The sequence below is a fragment of the Bactrocera tryoni genome, chromosome 5 (genome assembly GCF_016617805.1).
Source record: "Bactrocera tryoni isolate S06 chromosome 5, CSIRO_BtryS06_freeze2, whole genome shotgun sequence".
NCBI classification, from domain to species: Eukaryota; Metazoa; Arthropoda; class Insecta; order Diptera; family Tephritidae; genus Bactrocera; species Bactrocera tryoni.
Window position 1 is genome coordinate 10,258,255 of NC_052503.1, and position 27,766 is coordinate 10,286,020.

Below are 27,766 nucleotides of genomic sequence, written 5' to 3' on the forward strand. Positions count from 1 at the left end.
GCAATTATACAATCCACAATTCAGATATCAGTTTCCTATTTTTTGAATTACTTGCACCGAATACTTACAAAGTTGTATGGTTTTCTGAAATAGGGTCGAATAAGGTGAGAAGATGTTTGGAGGGTTTGGAGCTGGTGATTTTCCACCCAACAACTCGATTACAGGAATTCAACCTTAAATCAACATTGAATACGAGCATTTTGTTCAAATGGAAACTGGCACAAACGTTTTGTTGTACATTTTGATTTTATTAGACAGCTTGATATATGAATAGTTTTACCGAAAATCATCAGCACAAAAGGAGTGTAATCTCAAAAGTTCTATTCTATGTGCCCACACCTTCGCGAGTAGAAAATCGTCCATATATCGCACCACTCCTCGTGCGACGAAGCACATAAGGCTTCAATTGGGTCTTGTCTTCTGTGTGACCAATATATTGTCTAACGGTGCGCATAACATTTCGAAAGATCTCATGATCTCTGTAGATAGCGCCCGGTCGCCTTCTCTGTGGTACTCTAAATTAGCAAGCGATAATAGGTTTATAACTTTAATACTCCTGCTATAGTATATTGTACGGTAATTCACCTTTCATTAGCGCGTTGAACCTCTTGACGTCTGCGCCGCAGCTCTAAGCGACGCTTGCAATCATACACGTAATAGTAAATACAACAACTGATGAGGAAGGCGGCTACAGCATAAACAAACCAACTGCAGCTGTTCAGGAAGCTTTAGATAATAAAGGAATCAGAAACATTTAATTCTTCACATTCTTGATATCAAACAAATAATTGCATACCGAAATATACTAGCTAATTAATATACATACATAATATGACAACATATGTACTTACATTTTAAAAGTTTCATTGACGTCGAGTACAAATTTTGAAACTTTATCCGATTTTCGATTTACGCCATCTTCCGGGCTTTTCCATAATGTAAAAAACCGTGACATACTAAACTATTCTGACGTATTTATGTATGTATAGCTCCTCGTAACTTTCTCCGTATCTTTTCACTGTATTTGCTCCTTTGTCCAATATATCAGTAAATATTATGATCCGTATGTAAATTCCTGGTGGACTGATTGCAGATTAAAGAATGACTAGGATATATTCCGTAAATAATTTTCGTTCTGGACCAAGTCCTGAATTTATTATGTATGTTTGTTTAAATATCCAGAAGAGTCCAAAATAAAAATTTAACAAAATATGGTAAAGGGAAATGGATGTACAAAAAAGAGGAGAGGAAACGAAAATTTAATTTTAAAAATGTTTTTGAAATAATTTGAATGAATTTTTAAGATTTCTAAAGTGACGGGATTCGCTGAGCAGTCGGGAATGAAAAACAATTCGGAACGCCAAGCAGATACGGATATTTGAAAATGTTACTTTAAAAAGGCATGCGAAAGTTTTATATGAAAAGAGGAATGCGTATACTAATGAATAGTAAATTAAAGATTCAAGCTTCTTAGTCCGTATATTTTTATACTTCTGCAACATGTTGCTACAGTGTGTAATAGTTTTGTTCACCTTTAGTTTTTACGTATCAATTAAAAACCAACATCCACATCTCTAAAAGGTTAACAATTTAATTGTAAACTCCGTATCGGTTTTGTCGATCTAATAGCAGTAGTTTCTTTATCTTCGCTCTCTCCTTTGAAAACTACATACAAGAACAAAGTGCGTTCCAAAGTAAAAAGGACTTAAAAAAACAGAATAAATGGTTTTTCCGGCAAAAACAATTTATTTTATTCAAAATAGTCTCCTGATACAGCTTTTTACACGGTCCAAAAGCATGTCGAACGAGTATGGCCGCCAGTATGCCGGTGCAAGCCTTTTGAATGGCCTCTACGTCTGCCTAACACTTTCCCTTTATAGGAAAATGCAGAAGTCGCACGGTGCCATATCAGGTGAATACGGGGAGTGGTTAATGGTTAAAATGTGATTTTTGGTCAAATAAACCTCTTTAATGATGTCCTTCGAATGTTGGATTGTGAGCAATTTTTGGTCGTCAGTCAATTTGCGCGGAACAAACCGTGCGCACACCTTTCGTAAGCCCAAACGTTCTGTCAAAAAGCGATAAATCGATGTTTTGGAGATGTTCAATTCCATTTCCATGAATTGTAATGATAATTTCGGTTGATTTTTGATGAATTCAGGCACAGTTTCGATGGAATTTCCGGTGATCACCTATTTAGATTGGCCCACATGTTGATCGTCATTTATGTCCTCACGACCACTTTGAAAACGTTGAAACCACTCGTGCACTCTGCTACGGGATAGGCAATCATCGCCATAAACTTGTTTCATCAGTTGAAATGTTTCGGTAAAATTTTACCAATTTTAAAACAAAATTTAATGTTTGCTCTTAGTTCGAAGCTCATTTTCGCACCGATAACACAAACATACTGACACTTAAAACGCAGTAACTTCACTTCCAATCAATGAAATGTCATGAAATTCTCACTGAACAATCGATAAAGATTGCAGATTCTAACGCACCAGTCGATACCTATATAGATGGGCGCTAAGTTCAAAAAGTCCTGTTTACTTTGGAACCCACCTTGTATAATCCGCACGACCTGTTGCAGGCTCTAAAAATCCGCCAAATCCGAAAAAATCCGCAGATGGATAGGATGTGGTGTTATAATGGTCTTATGAAGTTGCAAAAAATTGAATCACTTAAATCAAACTTGTCTGGAATAATAATGAAGATAAATTTTATTAAGTCAAAAAATATTTCATTCGTATCCTAATCTCTTCCAGCCGAATTTTCCCCAACCTTGTTGTAATTTAATATAATTCAAAAAAATTTACATATTTTGTGCTGATTTTATTTCTAGAGGTTGAAAAGCAGTCAGTTGTTTATATATTATGAGGCGCCTTGCACACCTGAAAAGGAATCAGCCAGAGAATGGAAATTTGTTGACTACATAAAGTCATATACATATATATAATTATATGTATATATATAATCAGAATATATAATTATTTTATAACAATTCTTTTGTCACCTCGTCGCTGACAGTGCATTTTACTCTGGCTGATTATGCATAAATTAATCATCGTTTCAACTCGCGACAGCTGACTAATGCATCGATTTGATAATGCATTAACTAATACAAAAATATATACATATGTACGTATATTTGCTTATACGTTTAAATACTTCCGGTGTAACGCCAATATCATCACGTTGAAAAAGGAAGTTGACTTTTCTACACTTATAAAACTTTATAAATGTATATATGTATGTACATTCATGCATATACGTGTAAGTACATACATATATATTTGTGTGAATTTTTATACTAAGTTTCTCGTATATAATATAATAACTTTCCAAATAGCAAATAATTTTCAAATCTTTTACATAATAATAATTTTCAAATCTTTTACAATTTGCGAAAGTATCTAATAACTAAATCCACCCGAACTTTGATTTACCTGGTTTGTTATTGCTAGTTTCCGCGCAACAAAACGTGACTAACGACAATTAATTTATTTCTTTAGAAACCAAACTTATTAAAATAGCGGTTTTCTCCAGTAAAAATGATAAATAAAGCTAAAGTTGAAAAGTTTTGAGCGATTTGGGCGGCGCTTCTTTGAATTATTTAGTATGTTTTTTTTTTCACGCGCAGCAATCTACAGTTAAAGTTCTCTATTTTCAACAAATCTCATTAAACTTGAACAAAAGTTGAATTTTTCATACATACATACATACATAGGTATGTATATTATTTACCTATTCTACCCGTTTGTCATTGGTTACACGAGAGAGGACTGTTATCACTGTTTGAACACGATAATCGTGATATGCATCTATACTAAAATTACATATAGTATGTATGTTTTTAGGAAGTAATTTTATTAATGATTAAACACCTTATATGTATCTAAATACTTATATACATATTTATACAATGTGACTATTCAATATTCGAATAAAGTAAATAATTATATCATTTCCCCTCGTACATCTGGTACCTACGGTATTTCGCATTCATTATCTAAGTAGCATAGGGCATCTGTGCGCTAAAAATTTGGAAAAAGTGCCCGTGGCTCCACCCTCTAAACGGATTAAAGTACATGTCTACTAAACCACTAAAGCTGCGACAAACAAATTTACCTAAAGCAAAGATTATAAGAACTATAGATAACTCCACTCAGTCCCCATATAACGGTACAGAAATGGGCCTCATCACTGAAAAAAAATTTGACTCGAAAAAAGCGGATCTTCTTGGAACTTTTCAAGAGCCCATAAAGCGAAGGGATGTCGCTAGCGAAGGTCGAATGGCTTTAATTCTTGCACAAGCTGTATTTTGTACGCTTTCAATTTAAGATCTCGACTTAAATGCGCCAAGTATTTCCATACGTCAGTTCGAGTTGCTGCGCACGGTCTTCGTGAACACTCTCAGCTACGGCTGCTATATTTTCTTCACTGCCTGATGGATGTGGTCTATTCCTTTAAATATTATCCCATAATGAATGCTGGATCTCAAGATGGGTGATAATGTCGATTCGGAGTCGATTATGTTGACCATAAGATGAGCGAAGCGCACAAAACAAATTCTTTACAGAACATGAATTTTCGTAATAAAGTTGAACTGTTTGTAAACGTTGTTCAAGCGTAAGTCTTTCCAAGATGAAATGCCAAGCAATACCTACTGAAAAAACTACCGTGACAGGCTATTAAAAAAAGTACCCCTACTTGAATCACCCATTATAATGTAATGTATAAAATATTTTATTAAATGTATATACATTCTTATTGGCCCCAACAAATGCATCAATAGGGCGCGATTTATAATATCCCAAAGTTTGTCGCGATGTTTGTAACACTCAAACTGAAACGTGACCCTGCCAAAAATTTAAGGACCACTGGTCCAAATGGACCATGCGTTGGCGACCGTTATCGCGCCATGATAATCGACTATTTGATGCCTGTTAAAATACGCATCGAACTACAAAAATAATATTGAAATCTTGGAAGACAGCTCATTTTAATATGTTCAGATTTTGAATTTCGCCAACAAAATGGTTTGTGAGTTTTTTTTAAATTATACGAACTTTTCGCTTTACAGAAGGAGTTCCGTCTCTACTTATAATTAAAAAAGTCGACATATTTACATACATATGCACTTTTATATAATTTATTACAACTATCTGCTTAAATTGTGACATGTGCATGCTTAAGTATCTACACATTCACGTGTGCAAACACACCCATATGTCTGGTGTGGACACCAGTCTCATAACAAAAGTACACACATATATTCATGTGTTACAAAAAATATAGTATTTCTGAGTCGTTGTTTTCGGTTCACCCCGTTTTTTGCCTTAGCGCTCGTATTCATGGCCTACAAATAAATGGGAGTGCAAATAAAAGGATCCGGCTATTAGCAGACATTTGATATTGTCGCCAAGCCCAAGCCCTTTGTTCTGAGACAGCAGCAATTGCAGCTGCTGGGTGTTACCGTATGGATTTGAGTTTGATCCGCCATGCTTTAAGTTTGGCACGGTTCTTCAATGCTAAGTGTTTTGGCGGTTTGGGTAAGCTCATTTACTTTTCATTGGACTTTGAGCATTTCATTTTCGTTTTGCTTTAGATATGTTTGCCCCTCTGGCTAGATAATATTACAGTTTTCTGGTTTCGATGAATTGCTTGATACTAAAGGTTCGAGAGCAAGCTTTTATACATTTATTTTTTTTTATAAAATCTTTTTAATTTTTGTTTGCATATTTATCCATACGCATGTAATCCACTTAAAGTGAAAGTATGTGTGAAGCAAATACATCTGTTTACTATGCCTACGTACAAGTACATATAGTGACAAAAAGCATCTGATTTTTGTATTTAAAAAAAGAGTCAAAATGCTCACCGTCTGAGTTTTTTATCTATAAATTGAGCTAAACATCTATATAAACAGTTATATAGATTCTTTAGAATTGGTTTGTTCCGGACTAAAAGCTAACAATTGATGTCTAGTAAGGTATGCACATGGAAAAATGTCACTTATATTGAAGGAAATGGCAGTCCGCAAGCTTTTGGGCCAGCGATCTTTACTCGATTTCAATGAAATTTATTGACTGTATTAATTTTTTTTTTTAATTCAATGGATTTTAAAGTATTAATTTTTCATTATGTGCCCTTGCCAGCGTCTTCCAACTACCGTTCTGTTGACTTTTATCAGTGTTTTTATTACCTCCATCATATTAAGTGCCAAAGATGCAGCTTATTGTGTCAACAAAAGTCATTTATAAACCAATTACAGTGTGTCAGTTTCCTTTTGAAGCGAGTATTTTATATTGCAACAAAATTTTGTAAAATTATAAGTGCTAATATTTCATTATTGAATATGACCCTCATTTACCGGGCTTATAATGTCCGCTCGTAGTCACTGTGCGGCAGAGTTGTCTGCTCTAACACTTATATGCACGAATAAGCAAATGCCTGTGTAGGTGTCGATGTTGACCACTGATTTGTAAATATACACGAGTATAAGAGTACGCGCAACCATCTTGCAGCCGAGTCAACTAGTAATATACCACTTGCCAACTGCTTTGAACCACATACCCAACTAGTCGGCGGATTGTCTTTTTCCATATCGACAACTGGTATTTTTCAGTGTTCCTACAAATTGGTAAGTCTGATTCGACTTAAGTGAGGAACTTCAAGTTGTGACTGGTGTCTGACTAGTATCATTTCTCTGTATGCACTTGATGGCACGTATGTATACATATGGGTCATCGGTCTAATCGCCGTGGCAATGTTTACATCAGCCACTTCAGCAGCAATTTCAGCATCTACATGCATGCATTTGTTTTGTATTGCGTCTACCATTTTAATTAATTGCCTTAAACACCTTTGAATGCAATGTTGAATGGAAGAAATGCGTTAGTGGGTTAGTGATATCAGCGTGTCTCAGCGGGTCAACTGCAGATCGAGTATTTCTTTTTAAGTTCAATTTTCCAATGTGGGCGTGCTTCATTAGGAAGATTCAGTGTATTATGTAGAAGTACAACAACACAGTAATAGTTTTAAGTTTCATCGGCTCAATCAAAAGCTCGTTAATATTAATCTTTGTTAAAACCAGCGACAAGCAGCTAACTGCGGTAATACGAGTATTATAAGAGAGAAAACAATATCACAATGCAAGAGCGAAATTCGATTCATCATTCGATGCACGCTTGTGAACATACATACGTATGTATGTACACAGAATGCATGCACATACATACATACATATATCAGCTGCTTAAGAGTTCACGAACACCAACCAAATTTGTAACACTCCAAATGAATAAAAGCACTAAATAAATGGACAAAGGCGCTGCTTATGAAAGAGCATATACGGTGAACTTTAAATAGAATAACGGCACATGTGGGCATACAAAATGGTAATCTTAGGTAGCACGTTCAAAAATTTGAGAGAGACCGAGTTCCGGCGAGTTATGTAAAGTGCAGTTTTTACATTTCAAGCATTTGTGCTTACATATATACATATGTATGAGGTGTGTTCAACAGGTAATGTAACCCTTGATTTTACTTATTCGTAGTATTAACGTCTCTTTAAAAGTTTTTTTAAACCCGGAATGTTAAGTTTATACGTACATACATATGTACATATGTAGATATTTCATTCTTTGTGGGTTGAGTGCTGTGGAAAAAAATTGAAGAGGGTAATGGCTGGCTGGGCTCTACTACAACATAAGAATTTCTTGGTATTGGTTGATTCAGACCATTTATTTACGAAAAATCAATCTAGTATGCGACGGTGCATTATCATGGTGCAAAAACCAAGAGTTATCGGCTCATAAATCCGACCTTTTTTACGAATAGCTTCGCGTAAACGACGCAAAACACTTAAATAGTATTCCTTCTTGACAGTTTGGCCGGTCGGAAGGAATTCGGAGTGCACCACACCTCCATAATCGGAGAAAACAACAGTTAACATAACCTTAATAACCACAATATTCGGTCGATCGATTGTCCTTTTCGGGGTCGTAAGCATTGATCTAAGCCTCATCGCCAGTAACAATACGTTTCATGACATACTGGTAGTCGGAAAGCATTGTTTCACAGACGTTAACGAGACTCTGTTTTTCGGAAAAATTGAGTGATTTTGGAATCAATCGTGCTTTTATTTTTCTAGGCCCAAATGATTCTTCAAAATGGTTTCACTGAGACTTTTGAACGACGCCAGTAAGATCTCTGAATGTTAATTGCCGATTTTCAAACACCATTTCCTTTATTTTATTGACGTGTTGATCATCAGTTGATGTTGATGATCGTCCTGGATGTGGTTCATTGTCCACGCATTGTCGACCCTCTTTGAATAATTTGTACCAGTTAAAAACATTTGCTCGCGACAAACAATTATCAGCGAAGGGCTTTCCTAACATTCTGAACGTTTCAGCAACAGAAATTTGATTCCGCGCACAAAATTTAATGTAACTCACTGATAGTCAAACCAACCCAGAAAAAAAATATTTCGAGGAATGGGTTTTCGCGCGGAATTTCAATTGAAAAGTCTTACTATTTTTTGTCCACCATGCTCGACCCAGGTTCCAGTGACCTTATACAGAAATTTAACTGTTTCCTGTTTTATAATAAAAATTCCTTCTTCTAATCATTCTCGTACAGCAGTTTTATTTGCCCTTGTTTGTAGCACGACAACATTGCTAACAGTAGCCTCTGTAATTGATTCCAGTTTTGTTGTTTAACTATTGCATAGAAGTCAACTTGTTACCTCATTTGGTCAAAAACGTGTTCGACGTAAAAAGAAAGGAAGCATTTCATCTAAATGCATCACCTTGCGATAACACTGTATTTATACATCTTTAATGTACATACATATCTACATGATATATACGTATGTTCATATACATATGTATGATTAATTTAGCGTGTGAGAAAATATACTGTCAGTTTAACTGCCGTCCGTTTAATTTAGGTATGCCAGTAAGTCTCAAAGTGCAATTAATGCAAAAAAGTTCCTTAAGTACAAAAGCAACGATCCTCAAAAGTTCAAACAAATGAAAGACCACAGCGCACCAATACTATACACACATTGAGAAGTTCTCGTAGCTTTATTATATATTTTAATAAATCATTTTATCAATAGTGCTCTACTAGTTTAATCTATCTATTATAATTTACCAACACATGTAATCACTGCCTTAGATTAAGATATCAGCCAGGGCCAGAGCTTGAGCACATGAAAATTGATTGTTTGCTGGCACCTTGTATGGTGATTGCTTCAAGCCACTCTTCCTTTGTGGCAAATTTAGATAACTCGTTGATGGCACGCTACATACAGTGAATCAAAAAAGTTTAGGCACACCATAAACTTAAATGTTTATCCAAAAATTACAGGCTTCCCTTTGAAGTTACTAAAGTAAAATAATCAAATGTTTCAATTTTAACATATTTATTATATATTTAACTAAAAGATATTTAACATTTAACATATTTTTAAAGATAATGAAATTATAATGAAAACATTTAGGTTTCTACATAAAAAAGTTTAGGCGCACATATGGAAAATATTCTTTTAAATCAGATTTTTTTTAATTAATAATATTTGTTAAACCTCCTTTGGCCTAAATAACTGCTTCTAAACGTCGACGGATACTTTCTACTAAGTTTGAGTTATATTTGCCCATCCCGTCTGTATGTCTTTAATGCTGAAATCTTCGTATTCTGAGTCACTGCAGCTATTCCTGACGTGGTGCGAATTTTTTCCAGATCTGTTCTCACGCTCTAAATTTCCGGTGTTGATGTAGTGTTTTACAATATTTCGCACACTTGAATAAGGTCTCTGCTCTATACTACCAATTTCACGATAAGATTTTTGCTGCACGTGGAAATTCATTATAATTTTACGAAAATCCATCGAAATTTCTGTACGACCGGCCATTTTGCTCACCCTATAACTAGTCCAAGTTTTGCACTGACATGGAATGATTGAAAATTGAAAAACTTTAACATAATTATGAGTAATAAGAAAAAATTAAAATATTAACTTACTCACAATTTATGCAGAACCTTCATTCATGAGCATTTAGCCGTTTTTAACATGCATTTCGCGTTTCTTATGAAATAATATATTTTCAGCTTATTATGATATACATGTATGTATGTCAGCTAATAATACGTACTGTATCGAAAATTGAACAACTTTAAAATAATTATTAGTAATAAGTCGGATAGAGCAGAAAAAAATAATAATAAAACTTATATTACCCAAAAACTTAACTTACTCACAATTTATGCAGAACCCTTCCTGAGCGTTTGTAAGCTAATAATACGAACCGGATCGAAAAAGTTGTAAAAAAAATTGTCATTTCAATTTTGAATATATTTTTCAGCAAAGACAACGCCTGTGCCAAAACTTTTTTGAATCACTGTATAAACTATAAATTAGACCTTTCATCAATTGAGTAGTGTTGATGTATTTAATGAAGTGATTACGTGTTAATATGCCTATCAAGTAGTACTCGTATTTTTCGTAATGGAACTTAACTGGCTTATTTTTCTTGTACTTAGTACATACAAGTCTTCTTCAATCAAAATTGTAAATGACAATGAACTGAATTGAAGTGAGAGCATATACGATTAAACGGTTTCCCTTTTGGTTTAGGATATTCTTGTAAAAACATCATGTATCTACCAGGATTTATTATTATTTTTGCTATGTTTTTGACTAAAATATTGTCCCTTAACATTTTATATTTGCAATTTATTCCCACACGCACATCTATAAGCTTATGTAAGTGTATGTACATATGTACATGCATCTTGAGGTAGGCTTGCTCAAGCAGTTGGCTTCTCTTATCTTACGTCCATAAGTATACGTTGGTGTAGAGTCCCAGCCAGCCATTACTCTCTTCTTATTGCCACAGCATCCAACCCACAAAGGAAGAAATATCTACATATTTAAACTAGCAACTTAACACTCCAGCAGAATAAGACGATAAGCTGAACTCAGCTTTGGCAACATTTCATTGCTTCTGAAATAAAAATGTCCAATAATAATGGGGCTAACAATAAACGATTTGGGTGTAATACAAAACGGTTGGCTTAGTAAAATATCATGTCCAACCAGAGAACAGTGGCAACAACTACTGTGCAACGAGGAAGCTGCTGACACTTCTGTAGATACTCAGCTGAAGTACATATGTACATATATCTATTAGATATATTATACAGTAAACTAGAAAACTACGCAAATTCTCTTCTACAAGAATAACATGGGTAAATGACGTTGCAGAGAACGCGGCCAGAGAAAAATATAAACAAAACATCGAACAAAGAAAGTGAACATGACTCAATTAAACACGTTCTGACGAGCAGCAAGTTTGTCACAAAGCTGGTAAGTGAGTGCGCAGAGAACATGGAATCATCTCCTCGCATGCTGGTTAATCCGACGTAAGCGGAAGCGAATGTATTACGTCGAAGTTGCATCAAAGCAGAAGCCATTGAACGCGTTTGTTTAAACTTTAAACAATTGGCAACGAGAGTTGGCGTCTGAGTGTAGAGATCAGTCGACTCGCGGCACAGCGACCAAGCGGACATAGAAGTTGCAACGTCGGAACCGCAACATTTAACAAATAAACGTGATATTGTTAATCGGGCGGTGCGCCATAGTTGTTGCTTTCTAAGATTTTAGCGTTCAGAAACGGATTTTGGTAAATATGTGATTGTATATGTTCAACTTCAAAGGAGTGGCAAGAAATAATTCCGTACTGACCATTCATACATATGTACATGTGCATAATATAATTAAAAAGTGAAGTGACTTAAATACAAACAGAAATTGTGCAAAAGCTAAAGAATATCTGACGTACCGTTTGAACTACAGTCCTTAAGAATAATACAATATACAGAAATGTATCCATCCGACTTTTGAAGGCGACTTAAGAATAATTTGTACAGGCAGCCATTGTTCTTCTATACTTGTGTTTATACATAGCTAAAGAAATAAATTAATTTGTTGCTTCGAAAATTGTCTTAAAAAGTGCCTCTGAATTGCCTCTCGGTTATTGCAGTGTTCAGTGTCTGATCATTATGCAGATTTTCCATCTGTCTTCTTTCGAGTAGCACCAAGGCGATGTTTACCTTGTGCAGTAACAACAGCGATATAAATAATAAAATAAACAAGTTCAGTCGTCGAGTGGGCTCGGGCACGGTCTCCCTTTGGACGTAAACTTGTAATATGAATATTCAGCGATATGAATGCATTTTTGTATATAAATATGTACCTGGAAACTAAATCTCGTAATTATAATCTAAATAAATTTGCTCTTATAATACGCATGTCGACTTCATGCAGATGAAAATCGTTTGCTTTAACTCCCGGAATTTTAATAAGCTGTCACAACGCTGCGATCATTCTACTTGGATCATATGCATGCATACATATATATGTATGTATGTATGTATGTATAATACAATTAATAAGTCATTTTAAAAAGTCGGATTTTTATTTCACCCATGAGCACAATGTTGTTGTCAACTACATACATAATATGTATGTATGTGTTATTAATAAGTGTGAATTTACCCTAATTCCCTCTAAAACCTTAAAACCACAATTGAAGCGAAAATTCAGGAAACAACTTATGCTTTTAATAGCTGCTTAAGCAGACATTTACTTACACAATGATTTGCATACTAACTGGACGGACGTCTTTATATACATATACTTACATATATATTTATATTTATATGTATATGGATATGTACATAAGTATGTATATACCAGAAGATATAATGTTATGTGCATACGTTAATGATTTATGGCTTCTCTTCCAAATTCACAGTCATTCTTAACGAATATACAATTAATAAGTAGGTCAGATGGGGAATGTATCGAAATATTTTAAAATAATTATGAAAAATCGGTATAGTTATAACCTGAATTAGCGCAAAGGCTTTATGAAGTATTGGTCATTTCTAATATAAACCTCATCCAGGTTTTAAAATTTTGCATTTTTGCGGCATATTTACCCTGATCTATATTTCCGGTCATTTTTATTGAATTACCTTTTGAAATTAATTTTATACCAATATTAAGGACCTTTTGTCCTAGAATTAAAAGAATGAGAATCTCTCGGGAACTACGTAAATATCTCGGAAAATAACACTTTATTGTTGCCAACGAAAAAAGTTCATCAAAACCATATGCAGTTATTTCATTTTCAACATAGGTGTGGATTGAATAAAAGTAATAATATGCACCAATCTGATAGTTGTATCTCCTATACACAGCCACAAAACCATGAAATGGAAAAAAATTAATTGCTGTTAAAGTGACTCGTCGTATGTCCGGCAATGTTTGACGATGTGCAGATTTTAATTGATTGTGTAGCCTGTTCACAAGGCAACAGTCGAGTAAATTGGTGCTTTTGTTCCTAGAGCTCGATTTAAATGAATTCAGCCGTTCGGTAACTAAGCTGGCTGGCTTTGCAGAGAATTTGTAGGAAAAGTGTCAAACACTGAGAAAGTTCAATGAGACAAAAAATCAAAAACGACTGATTCAACCTTCGGCGAACATATCATGGATGACTGGCTTCTTCTTTGTTCCCATTACGACAATGACAGATTCAGTAAATTCTTCAAATGGCATTTGGCGTGGATTCGATTTTGCCTTTACTTCCGTAGAAACGCAGACATACACAAATAACATACAACTACATATGTATGTATGTACCCTGCACACCCTAGTCAGCTGACTGTCCCATACCAGCAACTTGTGTTTTTCATGCTGAAGTCCTCCAAAATGCCATTCGTCAAATATACTTGTAGTAAATGTGCTACAAGTACAAATTATTTGTGAATTACATCTCATCAATGCATTGAAAATAATCCTAAAACTATACATATAAAGAGTCACTAGTATACCGTTTATAGTTGGCTTAACTCATGTCATTTCGAACTCGATTAACTCTTGTTTGTATCACCTAAACTAATCGAGATAAATATGCACATATGTATGTATGTATATATGTAAAAAGTATCTAAATGATAGGATGAGTTAAATTTCGAGTGCCTGTCTGTCCGTCCGTCGGTTCGTGTAAGCGATAACTTGAATAAAATTGGGAGAGCTTGCTACATATGTATGTTCCTTGACACCTAAGGGAGGTTGGTATTGCATATGGGCGTAATTGGACCATTGCAACACCCCAAAATGGCATTTAACAAAAACATGTTTATAAAATAAAACTGTAATTTGATAGAGAGAGAGTAGTGGTGAGGAGTATCTGTGGGCTGAAAAGTTTTAAAAAGTGGTCACCTAATGTGTTTAATGTACAGAAAGTGGTAAAGCTATTTCAATAAAATTTGGCAGAGTAAATATTTTTGCCACCTCCTTTGATAGTGTGAAAATGGGTGAAATCGGATTATAAGCACTCCCACCTCCCATATAAAGGTTAGGTTGAAAACTATTTAAAGTGCCCCGGGCGCAACGTCTTGGGGGCGGCAAAACGATCTTCGCTGTTTTTTAATATTCAGAAAAATACCTCTACAAATTTTTTTACAAAATTTATTATAAAAGATAAAGAAAAGCAATGAAAAATATTAATTTTTACTCGAGCGTCAGAGCGACATATTGCGACGTAGGAGTGACAGTATCTTTATTTTTACTCTGTCGTTGCGACCTGTCACTCTCACAGTTACCCTATGCTTTGAATGTAACAAATAATTTTATTTCTCCAAATTTTCAAAAATGGTATTTAAAAACTCCAATTCGGGCAAAAATTCCTGCAAATTGTGTCAAAAGTGAACAAGATATAGGGCGAAATGGGGTTTTTCTATGGCTTTTAATAAGATGTCTTGTAAATTTACTATCAATTTCCTCAAAAACCGTATTGTGAGAATTTTGGAACTTCAGAATTTGCGTGGCTTCTAGTTCCTAAATTTTATATACTTAATATCGAAGATATTTTGTAAAAATTCACTTTTGTTCGAACCACCTCATGAAACTTGTAAAAAGGTAGATAAAGGGGGGCGGCAGAACATCCTTGGCCCCGGGCGCCCGAAGTTGTAGCTACGCCACTGCCCGGCTTAGATCCTTACAAATTGCGAGAGTATTAAATGTTCGGTTGCACCCGAACTTAGCTCTTTCTTACTTGATTTCGTTTCGAAATTTTTAACTATAATCAAGGACTTCCTGATTACTTCGATTTCAATTAGGAATTTCTAGTTGTAAAGTAGTTCAATTATGATAGTTCACTCTGGGTACGTTGCGTGCATACATACACATGTTACAAGAACGTACATACATACATATGTATATACATACATATGTACATTTCTACGTATGTATGTACATGTGGGCGAACATTCACTTTTGTAGTTAATATAGTTATTGATTAACACTTATGAACACATACGTACTTACATACATGCCAGCGGAGGATGGGTCTGCTCGGTATGGTGCTTAGGGACTTGTGTAATAATTTTACCATATGTGTGTAATATCACTTAATATTTTTTACAGTTCATTAGTCTCTGCCAGTGCCATTGTCAGTTTGTATTTAAAATTAATTGTAATTTGAATAATTAAACCCGTCGCCAACGAGATGGCGATCACACAAACTTTTCAGTTTGAAGACATATTCACGATTCCTCAGCACTCGTGTAGTGTAATCCATACTTCAGCGACTGCTTCTTATTAATTGGCGCATATGCTTAATTCATTGTCTGACAGATGGTCAATAAATTGAAGGCACGTTCAACAGCAAACGCTTCTTTTACTTACCATATGCATTATTATTATTGAGGCATGCTTAATAATAAAGTTTTATGTATGGAAGCAATAACATAATATACCATATGTACTATATGTTTAAATATATAAAGCTTTAGAAAAAATATTGTTTCTTACTGAGCACTACTTTGATACTGAACCCTGATCATATGTACATATGTACATGTATGTATGTATGTGTAAAGCCTAGGAGTAAGTTTTAAGGGGGTATTCTGGTCTAGGCGCACGAATTTTAGACATTTTTTAAACTAAGATAAAAAAATGAAAAACATTGTTACCATCCATTTTTTTTATATGTTTTTTATTGACATTTTAATAATATAAAAAAAATTGCAAGAAAAAAACCAAAATTCGTCGAGCTACGGGCCGGTGGAGAGGGGGCTTCAAACAAAAACGGTGCGACCTGGTTGACGTGATTTCAACCCTTGTAGAAAAAAACAAAAGACAAGAAGATTCTTCATTAGTAAGGATGTCGTTATCGGGTTGACCACTTAAAAAAAAAAAAATGGCGTCGACTTCAAACAAAAAATTTTTTTGACCCAATTTTTCGACCTTTTCGAATTTTTTAAAAATAATTTAAGGCATTGAAAAAACAGCTTTAAATCGTAAATTGGAATTCATTTAATATGGAAATTCTGTCAACAGTTGCAGAAGTGTTCGATTTAAAATGAATACGGATATTTAATTGAGTACATGACAAGAAATAATACAACAAAGCAATCAAATTTTTCAATTTATGTGAAGTTCTAGCTTTGCCGGATATCAGTAAAATAAATATGCTACAAACTTCAACTTTAAATATCTTATACATAAGGAGACAAAGGCGCAGATACATATGTAATTACGTACATACATACGCTTAACATAATACATACATATGTATGTACATACATACGTATGTCATATGAAAATTCCTGGAATTCATAATTCATAATTAAATGCATCAACGGATTCCTAAGCGCTAGCAGAGTTATCAGGGATGCGGATGAATGGTGCATGTATACATATGTATGTGTATGTGTATTTACATATATGTGCATACTTCTATGGTATCTCGAATTAACGTCTAGCGATTCTCGTATTATTATGCTAAGCTCAATCATGCGTTATGAAGATTTTGTTGTACGCCCAAACGTATTATTTGGAATAGAGGATTCTGAAATTAAAATAAATAATTTATGAAAATAATACCGTTCAAATATGCATATGTATATGTATCTATCTATAAATACTTACATACCCACATATTTGAGTTAACGTACATACACAATTTGATGTCCATATTTCGTAGTATAGTATGGCAGGTATGGAATCGATAGTCGTGGGAATTCAAGGGTTTAATCCGACATTGATAAACTAATGTTGATTTGGCATTAAGCAAAAGTGAATTTTCAAACACAACGAATTCATAAGAATTTTGTAAATAATCTCTAATATGCATTTTGTTTCGGACAACTCACTTATAAACATTTTTCCCCATCACTTTTTAGGTCCTTCATATTTTTGGTTGAATTCTTAATATTTCATGGAAGTATTAAATAAGATTAAAGCCAATTGCTGAATAAATATAAAAGAATTGAAATATTTACACATATGCACTTATGCTAAAATGGCAAAAATTATGAATTGGGCAGTCATATCCGCGGTGCTTATTATTTTCTCCAATGCCAATGTTTATGCGAAAGCCAGCATTATAGGGCAGAAAGACACTGCTTCGCATCAATCACAGGAATTGACGATTCAGAGAAATCAATATCATCACCCTCATCAACAGCGGTATCATAAATCACTTTTTGTACCACAACAAGAAGAACGACTGCAGCAAAGGATTCAGTTTCAACATCGACAAGTACAGCCCGAAATATTGTCCTCATTTGGCCCTAATGCTCAAGTGGAACAGGTTTACAATAAAACAAGATCGACGAGACTGCGTCGCTTAAGTTCAAGGAACTATTATAACAATAATATTTCACCACGTGGCGCTCGAAATCATCGAGTTAGTCCAGACTGGAAGTATCATGTCTACAATGCGCATAGCAACACGTTTGAGTCGCCAAAAAGTTTGCCTACGCTCAGTACCGTAAATGTAGGTGACAATGGTGGAAAAGGCGACGACAATAGTGATGATGTGGAACTTATCGGTCCGAATGGAACTGAAATGACTAGTCCGGATTGGGTGAATACTCGACGAAGTTATGGTTTTGTACCTCTGCATACAACAGTCACACCATCAACAATTCTTCCTCCTCCATTAGTGCCGGCACGACGAGGTTACGTTACGGCAACACCACCAAGCTTAAACTCGGGCCATACTACCGATGAGCCAAACGAGACAAATAATATCGACTCCAAAGACATGGAAAAGTAAGTGAAGTAATAATTGATTAGAATTAATTTGCATTGATTATGATACCTTATAATCTGTTACATTTTTTGTGGCAAACCATATTTTGGCTCAAAAGCCACCTCCGGCATAAACTCAAACAGAGGGGCGGCGATTGTCATAATAAGTATATTCCTTCGGTGAGATATTGAAAGATGCTATACATTCTTAGGTCAGAGTTGCCGTATGTCACGTTTATTACTAGTGCTAAGTTTTATTTAATTTTTCAACTGACCCCCATGTAAAGTTCTTTACATATAATTAAAGCAATTACAAAAATCATTTAGTAATAATATTTTAACTCAAACAGTTCAAAATCGGCTTAACGAGATGGGATTGCTATGAAGAATACATGTAAAAAGCCACTCTTGAGCAGAAAATAAAAAAAAAAAAATAAACTTTATGGACGCAAACCAAGAAGATCTCTGTAATGTTTTCTGACGAATCAAAGTTTAGCCTTATTTGACCTGACGGTTATCAAGCAAGACGTGTTGACCGGTTGGCAGAAAATCCATTTTAATATAAGAATGCTCAGTGAACCTTGAACGAAATTTTATATCGGAAGGGGTGGTACCCAGCTTGGTGCCCCTAGCCGAAAATGATCCAGGCCACCTATTTTAGGATTATAACCTTGCTATCGCACTCGCTCCTTAAGTTAGGGTAAACCACTCCCGTAATTTTTATACTCTTGCCACATGTTGCTATAGAGTATAACAGTTTTGTTCACCTAACGGTTGTATGTATCACCTAAAACTATTCGAGATAGTTATGGCTTTTTACATATAAACAATTGGCGAGACGAGTGGAAATCCGAGTAACTGTCCAGTCCGTCCGTCCGTGCAAGCTGTAACTTGAGCCACAATTAATATATGTATATTGATGAAATTCGCTAGACATGCTCTTGGCACCATAAGATGTTTGGTATTGTAGATGGGAGTAATCCTACCACTGCCACGCCCAAAAAACGTCGTTAATCGTGTAACGTATAAAGTGCCATAATTAAACCGTAAGTTAATATACGGAACTCAAATTTGGCAACTGTGGTTTGAAAAGCTTTGAAAAATAGGCGTGGCCCCGCACCAAAAAGATTCGTCCGAACCAAATAAAATTTTACACGCGATATTTCTCTTAGGACTTTATACCGCATACATCGGCCAATATGTAAGCTATCTCAATAAAATTTAGAGAACATGTTTTTCTAAACTGAAAACTTGAAGGTACTTCCCTGGCTTTAATCCTAGTAAGTTGCAAGAGTATGAAATGTTCGGTTACACCCGCACATAGCTCTTCCTTGGTTGTTTAGAGTTAATTCGTTAATTTTGACTTTTGAGATTGGAAAATTAAAGGAAGATTTGGATATTACTGCATTGAATTAGTCATTAAGCGTCTGTATCTCAATCCAATAGAGAAGGTAAGGGTCCTAATAAACGCTATAATCAGCCTAAAACAATGGTTGAATTGAGGTAAATAATAGAAGTGTGATTCAAAATAGTAATCGCCGAATATTTATATGCTTTATAAAATCAATCCCAAAAAGACTTTAATGTGTCATAAACAAAAAATTATAATATAAAAATATTTTTAGTAAAATATTAATGTCGTCACTATACGTTTGAAAACGGTCCACTATTTTTGTGGGGACTGAATTCAACACTATATGTTTTGATGATTTTGAATATATTTTCGTGAAATGTTATAATATATTTAATATTTTTATACAAACATTATTAAAATAAACTTTAATATTAAATTTTAAACATCAAAATTACAAAATATTTTGAGTGCGGCTTTTTTTGTTTCGCTGAGTGTAATATTATTTAACTTTGAAATCCTTCTTTAGACAGATAACGCCTTTTTCGTAGTTTCAAATCTAAACATTATATATGTATATAAACTTTTGTAGTTTTCGAGATTGTATATTAAACCTCTTAATGGGAGAATCCAACGCCTCTTGCCACAGTGAGCATTACAGTCGAACTTGTTTTGAAATGTAATTGGTAAATGAATGACTGGCCTATCTGCAATACCAATTTACTTATGACGTCAAGAAATACTGAACCAATTTTAGTGGAGTTATCATTCGCACGAACAGTGTGTTTCAATAGTACAGTTTCACTTAACTAGTTCCCCAATAATGATAAGTCGTTGGCCCTTCATTAATGTCAACTATCTACGAAATAATTAATGTTTATATGTATACATACATACTTGCCGAACATTTCATGACTTACAGTTTTACTACATAAAAGCTTTCTAGCTCAATATCCGTCTGGAAAGGTCTTAAAACACCTCAAATTTTCCTACTTATGGGACAAGCTAAGTAAAAATTAACCGCCAGTTATTTACATATGTATACTTATCGAAGCAATTAATTACTTATTAAGGACGTTGCATAATCTAAATCAAAGCTATTGAAACCCTTCATAAAAAACTTGACCTTAAAAACCAAAAGTCTCTTGAATTCATTTTGAATAAAAATGCAAAACATCAGATCACAAAATACTCGACTCAGCTTTTGAAAAGTATCCACAAACAAATAACGCACTTAATTTAGGTGAAACTTGTTTCTCATAGGTATGTTGTCGTTATAACATACATATGTACATATATGTATGTATATGTGTTTGCTATATTTTCGCAATACAATTCTTAGGTGCACACATATGTACTTACATATATAAATATACATATATTGTACATATCTCGTATTTTTTTATTATAAGTGGCATGCAACATTTAATAGTGGGGTGATAATTGACTCAAACATAATTTTACGTAATGAATTTTTATCCCACCCCATCCCGGAAGTTTACCAGAGTATCGTTCTTACTTATTCACTTGTCGTAAGTAGTACCAGCGTAGTTGTCTAAATTAAAAAAAAAATCTGTTTGCGCTCGACTTGAGACGTTAGTATTGAATAGATAAAAACTAGCATTTGAATACACACGGAGATCAGAAGTTGTAAAAATTAAGGGGCTATACCAGTGTGACGCATGAAAAATTAGGCGATTTTCGTGAATTTTTTTTAAAGAAAGTACTAGATTGAATGTTTCGACGTTCTATGGACGTAATAAAGTATATTTTTAGCTATATTAAAAAAATTTTTTTTACAAAAATATTGAAAAATAACGGAGTTATGAGCTGTCTGCAGAAGTGCCGAAAAAAAGTGCCTGAACTGCTGGCATGATTCCGGTCGATTGAGTAGCTGAAACAAAAAAATTCAAAATGTTTATTAAACTTAAATATATTTTCTATACAATGAACTACGATCTTTGAAAAATATTAAAAATTAAGAAAATGGAGTAATTTTGAAAAAAAAAAATCGTTTTTTTACAAAAAAATTGTCGTTTTTTTAATGCCAAATTTACAATTTTCAACCAATCAAAAAGATCGTAGTTTATTGTACAGCAAATGTATTCAACTATATCTAGTTTTAATTTGAAGTCGATCGGTCGATTTCTCGTTGAGTTATAATGTCAGCAATTTTGAAAAATGTCGTTTCGAGAAAAACGCGTTTAAAGTTTCAGTATATGTTTGCACCTCTGAGCGGTCGCTGTTTAGAACGCTGCCATTCAAAACCGCCGATTTCACAGGATATTTTTGAGTATATAAACTATCGAAAAAGCAAAAAAAAAAGTTTTTTGAAAGTGTCACACTGGTATAGCCCCTTAAGACTCAAGCGGCATTCAGTGATTTGTATTATTAGCTGAGGTAGTTTTACCAAATTACTTGAATTCAATCTCGGCTCCATTACAAAAAGTTGTTTATGTGAAGGTGGTGTCCGTTTGTTGCGAAGTAAAAGGCACGTAGCCTACATTTTTTTGTACATGTTTTGTGCATTTAATGTATACAAGATCATACCACGTTCGAAACAAAATATATACAAAAGACGTCAGCCAAACCAATATCAAAAGTTGATACATTAGTTTTATTTTGTAGGCATTAAGAAATTATTTCGATTCTGGAAAGGTCGAGGTTGTTGGGAAATGTATTAGAAAGTCACTTTTGGGTTTGTAAAGAGAAATGTTCATGCTTGTAAAAGTACTTATGGTATGTATGTACCTCTCACAGTTTGCTGACTAAAGTCAACTGGTGGATTATAGTAACTAGTTGCCGGAAGGCTACAAAAATCGGTCTACTTGAAAACCACTATGAATTTACATTTTCGGGAAGCGTTTGAAAAGAATTTGGAAGTATTTCTCAAATTTTCAAGCTAGTTAATATTGTTAATTTTAAATAATATTGCAAATTTTTTATTAACTTTACGAAATACGAGTATTATAATTATGACATATTAATAGATCAGTGGACAATGTAAGTCCTTAAAACATATTTCTTAACAAAAAAGTGCTAAATTATAATAGATATTACTTGGAAAAATTGATAATGTGTTTAAAGAGCGCCGATTTTTTTGAAGATCACTTCACTTTTTATAATTCATTCAGCTAGATATGTTTATAAATAAATAAAAAAAATAAAGTACAAATATATTTTTTTAATATATTCAATGTATTCAAACTTTAAAATTCGCAAAATAATGTACTATAGATAATCGCTCTTGAATCTTTCCTAATTTTGACAGTTAAGCTACAACTACTATAATAAGAGTTGATAGTATTTGATAATTTACACAATTGTCTACGGTATGTTTGATGAAATTTTCTTGTATCGAATTAATTAATAAAATATTGGGATTTAAGTCAAATTTCTCTCTGCACTTTTCAAAATTGACTCTCAGAGCAGACATATGTACATATGTATGTATGTATGTATGTTCGTTCCTCCTATTTTTGATTCAATATGCCGTTGTCACTATTATTGTCTAGAAGAGGATGCCATAATAAATTTTAAACAATGTTAAGAATCAAGTTTTAACTTACGGTCATATTGGAATTTATCCTGTACATACACATTTACATATCCTGTACATATTTACATATGTATGTACATTGTGTGTACATATAGTCAGATAAACACATAACTCATAAGTATGTTTATCCAAAAATTTAATGGCACAATTCATAAGGTGAAAAGGACAATGAACTATTGAAAAAATTCGTATGTATAAATATGCATGTGTACATATACATACATATGTATGTACTTGTAGAAGTAGGGTGCTAAACTCTTCCATAAAATTTTCATTTTTTCAATTTTCTTTGCATAAAAAATTGTAATAGTTATAAGAACTAAAAACTTTGGAGAAGTTTGTGTGTTCTTAAAAAATTTATATTAAATATCGTGAACGCGTTTTCAATATTATGGTTTACAGCAAAAATAGCACTCGCAAAGATGGAGTGAGAGAATCAAGTGCCTTCGTATCTGCGATGGCTGAGACAAAATTGATCACTTAATCGTCGTGCAGCCGTTGCACCCGAGATGCTTTTAATTTGTCAAAGCGGCTGCCGCAAGTGCTGCATGTTTAGCTTCATGTACACCGTCAAAATACATGTGCCGATTAGGCAAAAAGGGAATTTCGCGAATTTTCAGTAGCATACATTCACACCTATATGTACGTACATGCATATATGTATATATATGTATGTATTGTAGTATGTATGGTAGAGAGTAACGCATGTGTGTGCTGTGATGAACCTGAAAAATGAAAAATGCATTCAAAATTTCAATTACCACTGCACCCTAATTCTCTCCATCCAGGCACAACTTGAAATTACATATTTTCTTTATTTACCTGTAAAGTTTAAAGAAAATTAAAACAGTTTTTTAATACTCATATATGTAAATACTAGAAGATCTGGCCGTGCGTTGTAGTAGATTAAATATTATTATAAATAACTAATTAATGGAGAGCAAATGTTATTTACAAATAAAGATAAAACAAATAAATTATCAATACTATAGTTTTGTCAAATATAACACCGATTAATCAGTTGTACTGAATTAATGCATTGAAAAAACCATTAAGTACGCAATGGCGATAGCTAAATAATATCCCCTCATAAAGTGCATTAATTCTAACGGGTTCATGAGTACGGTATTACGGTATTTTTGTAAATAATAAGTTTGGCTAAGAAGTTAGAATTTAATTATAAGAATTGTGTATGTATGTATGTATGTCAACTCTACACATATGTATGTACATATATTTGATGATTTGCGTGTATGTGACTATCAATCAAAACTCGAAAGCATGACAGTACATAGTATGTAGATAAATACATACTATATACTTATGTATGTATGTTTAGCTTTTAGCGATGCAAAAACTTTTCACTTTAGCAAGGTGCTATTTTTTAAAGATTGAATAACAGGTTTGCAGCAATATAAAATACGCGGAATGCGCGTGTATGTCCTCTTATGGAATTAAAATTCAACTTCACTTCAACTTCACCGTAGAGCCTTCTCATAATAGGCCCTTTCATAACACATTCTCTGAATGCTCACAGCTTTCTTTACTCCTAAGCTTTTAATTAAGATGTTGACAATGGTTATACTTATATATGTATGTATACATATGCATAACATGTGAGCATACCTATGTATATGCAAATGCATATATTAATATGTACTTATACAAGGTGCGTTCCAAAGAAAACAGGACTTTTTGAATCTAGCGCCCCCTGGTGGCGCCATCTATATGTCGACTGGTGCGTTAGAATCTGCTATCTTTATCGATTGTCCAATGAGAATTTCATGACATTTCATTGATGAAGGAAGTGAAGTTATTGCGTTTTAAGTGTCAGTATGTTTGTGTTATCGGTGCGAAAATGAGCTTCGAACAAAGATCCAACATTAAATTTTGTTTTAAAATTGGTAAAACTTTTACCGAAACGTTTCAATTGATTAAACAAGTTTATGACGATGATTGCCTATCCCGTAGCAGGGTGCACGAGCGGTTTCAACGTTTTCAAAGTGGTCGTGAGGACATAAATGACGATCAACATGTGGGCCAATCTAAATCCGTAAATCCTTTTCGGAAAATGTATTTGCCAATGAAAGGAAAGCGTTATGCAGACGTAGAGGCCATTTAAAAGGCTTGCACCGGCTAACTGGCGGCCGTACCGGCCAACGAGCTAAAACACTCGTTCGACATGCTTTTGGACCGTGCAAAAAGCTGTATTGAAGCAGAAGGAGACTATTTTGAATAAAATAAATTGATTTTTTTCATTTTTTTCAAAAGTCCTGTTTACTTTGGAATGCACCTTGTATGTGGATGAGGAACTACATTAATGCTATTAATGGAGTAATAAATAATATTTGTTACCAAATTCACAGAGGGTCACAAAATGTCACAGGTTTTAAAAAGTGGGAATAGTTCAACCCACTACTGTGGCACTGATATGAGCTACCAAAATTAGACTACCAAATTTGTGATCAAAGAAAGTACATTGAGATTATGTCCGTCCCGTTTATAAAAATAAAATTGTCTCAAACTAATGTAGATCAATTTCACTTGCAGACGACATATTTGTGTACAGCAACGCACCATCACCATGCCCGTAAAAACAACCGAAGTCTATGCAAGACCGATCTGGAAACATGTCAACACGCCTTGCAGCGCAGTTCAAGTGCAGACGCAACATCCAAATCAGATGTGTACCAGAGTTCAGCTAGTCCATGAGCAGGCTTTTCGCGATGTCATTCGCCATAAGGCATCGCAACAAGTTACATACGACTGCTGCAGCGGTTGGGAACGCGAATTTCCAAAATCAGATTCCTGCTCAAAACGTAAGCGGTTGCCACGTAATATATACTACTGTACATACATTTACATAGATACATATGGTATATGGTAGATTAGAATGTTGGTATTTAAAACAAAATAATTAATTTAGCCATGTGTGTTTGAAGTTTGTAGTGCGCTAAAAGATTAAGAAGTTAAAGATGCGTGGTATATGTACATATAGTATAGATGAAATAAGATTGTGTTGATATCCAGTCATAAACATTCCTATGTTCTCACTACTTGGATGTGCTCGATTTTAGCTCTTTTTTACATGAATTGTACTATTTTGTGCATTATTTTCAGACTGTAATCTGTAACTTTTCTTTAACTTTACTTTTCTTTAACAGCCATTTGTAGCACTGGGTGCCAAAATGGTGGCTCTTGTACTGAACCTGATACGTGCACTTGCCCCGCAGGATTTACGGGGAAATATTGTGAACACGACATAAATGAATGTAAAGAAGAGAAGCCATGCGACCAGACCTGTGTCAACACAATTGGCTCATACTTTTGTGAATGCCGCAAAGGTTTCGTTTTACAATTGGATCAGCAAAGTTGCAAGAAAATCGGTAAGTTGTATGCCTAAATGGAGAAATATATATACAACAGATGTCTTCTACAGGTTTGCAAGATGATGATGCTTTTGAAGCACGGGATTTAGAAAATGAAATCGAGTCAAGTGATAAGGATGTTAGTGCTCGTCTTCAGAAAATTGAGCGCTCCTTAGCAAATGAGAGGGTACATACAAATGAGTTGCAGAAATCACTTCAAGCTGCTCACAGTGTTGTTGATACTTTAAAGAGTCGCCTAAGTACTATAGTAAGTGTACTGCAACAGTATTAAAATATTTTTCATTTTTGGATGTTGTCCTGTTACATATGTATGTTCATATAGTATATACATCTAGATAACGTCTTTTTTTAACAATTTCAAATCTAGGAAAAGCAGCAGCAGGACATAAGTCGGTTACAGTCAAATCTGTACCAAACAGAGACCCGGACTAACAGGCTTGAGAGCATGCTAAATCTATTAATGAAGTGCCGAAATGGACCTAACGCCAATTGTCCGTAGAAATCAAAGAACTAGACTGTATATGTAATTAAGTTAGCTCTAGCGTATTTTAATGATTTTCTATTAAAAATGTGAAAAAGTGTTTCTCATCAATAATTTACATAATTTACATAATTTTGTCAATTATCAATTTTTGACTTCATATGCATTTGACTTCAACCTATGATTCTTTAGACAATAATACATAAGTGTGTTAGAATATTTGTAAATAAATATCTAAATGAAAGCTTGTATGATTGTAATATGTACATAAATAAGTAAACTTGCCATTTACAAATGACCAAATTGACAAATACTCGTGTATCCAAAAAACGATGGTTTAACGAACCCTATTGCATTTACTGTCAATAAATAGTATATATACATATAAATGAAAACCTGAACTATGCGAAAAATACACGGTGTTCTTTTTTTATTTAGTACCATATTTTGATCAAAAAGTCGTCCTCTTTTTGCGAAATAATCGTATGTTACGAAAATAAAATTGTACAAGAGATCTTTTTTTTTTTTTTCCATTCTGGTTTGGGCATTGATTCTAAAGTTCATATGAACAACAATAATCAACCAACGGAAGTAGAGCCCCCATCTATTGAAAAGATTTGTGATTCATTCGAATGCGTAAAGGAAATTTTACCATTAGTGGATTGATGCTAAAAGATAAGACTAAAGAATTAAAAAATAAATATTATACATTTTGGCTTTTGATTGGGTAAAATGGTATCTAAAGAAGAAGAAGTTGCCAATACAAGCAATATTACTTATTGACAATGCTCTCTCTCATTTAACTGAAACAAAACTAAAACTTGAAGATGAGAACATAATTGCCATTTTTATGCTACGCCCCTAA

The 27,766-nt window shown here is 33.9% G+C and overlaps 2 protein-coding genes across 2 annotated transcripts; one reads left to right on the forward strand and one right to left on the reverse strand.

Moving 5' to 3' along the window:
* Nucleotides 1–66: 66 nt before the first annotated feature.
* LOC120778073 lies at nucleotides 67–1,294 on the reverse strand. The gene is made up of 3 exons (XM_040109764.1): nucleotides 852–1,294; nucleotides 586–726; nucleotides 67–515 (listed from the first exon to the last, which is right to left on the reverse strand). The coding sequence occupies exons 1-3, from the start codon at nucleotides 953–955 to the stop codon at nucleotides 326–328; spliced, it is 435 nt and encodes a 144-aa protein (XP_039965698.1). The 5' UTR covers nucleotides 956–1,294; the 3' UTR covers nucleotides 67–325.
* Nucleotides 1,295–11,571: 10,277 nt separating this feature from the next.
* LOC120778894 lies at nucleotides 11,572–27,316 on the forward strand. Its single transcript, XM_040110942.1, has 6 exons — nucleotides 11,572–11,696; nucleotides 17,269–18,142; nucleotides 25,582–25,850; nucleotides 26,196–26,417; nucleotides 26,471–26,667; nucleotides 26,788–27,316. The coding sequence occupies exons 2-6, from the start codon at nucleotides 17,388–17,390 to the stop codon at nucleotides 26,917–26,919; spliced, it is 1,575 nt and encodes a 524-aa protein (XP_039966876.1). The 5' UTR covers nucleotides 11,572–11,696; nucleotides 17,269–17,387; the 3' UTR covers nucleotides 26,920–27,316.
* Nucleotides 27,317–27,766: the final 450 nt, after the last annotated feature.

Bases quoted from the DNA above. Each gene is read 5' to 3' on its own strand.
- LOC120778073 (XM_040109764.1), bottom strand. From the start codon at position 955: ATGTCACGGTTTTTTACATTATGGAAAAGCCCGGAAGATGGCGTAAAT. The intron at 727-851 runs GTAAGTACATAT...TATTATCTAAAG, and splicing joins GTCAATGAAACTTTTAAAAT to CTTCCTGAACAGCTGCAGTT. The intron at 516-585 runs GTGAATTACCGT...TTGCTAATTTAG, and splicing joins GTTCAACGCGCTAATGAAAG to AGTACCACAGAGAAGGCGAC.
- LOC120778894 (XM_040110942.1), top strand. From the start codon at position 17,388: ATGGCAAAAATTATGAATTGGGCAGTCATATCCGCGGTGCTTATTATT. The intron at 26,418-26,470 runs GTAAGTTGTATG...TGTCTTCTACAG, and splicing joins GCAAAGTTGCAAGAAAATCG to GTTTGCAAGATGATGATGCT. The intron at 26,668-26,787 runs GTAAGTGTACTG...TTTCAAATCTAG, and splicing joins AGAGTCGCCTAAGTACTATA to GAAAAGCAGCAGCAGGACAT.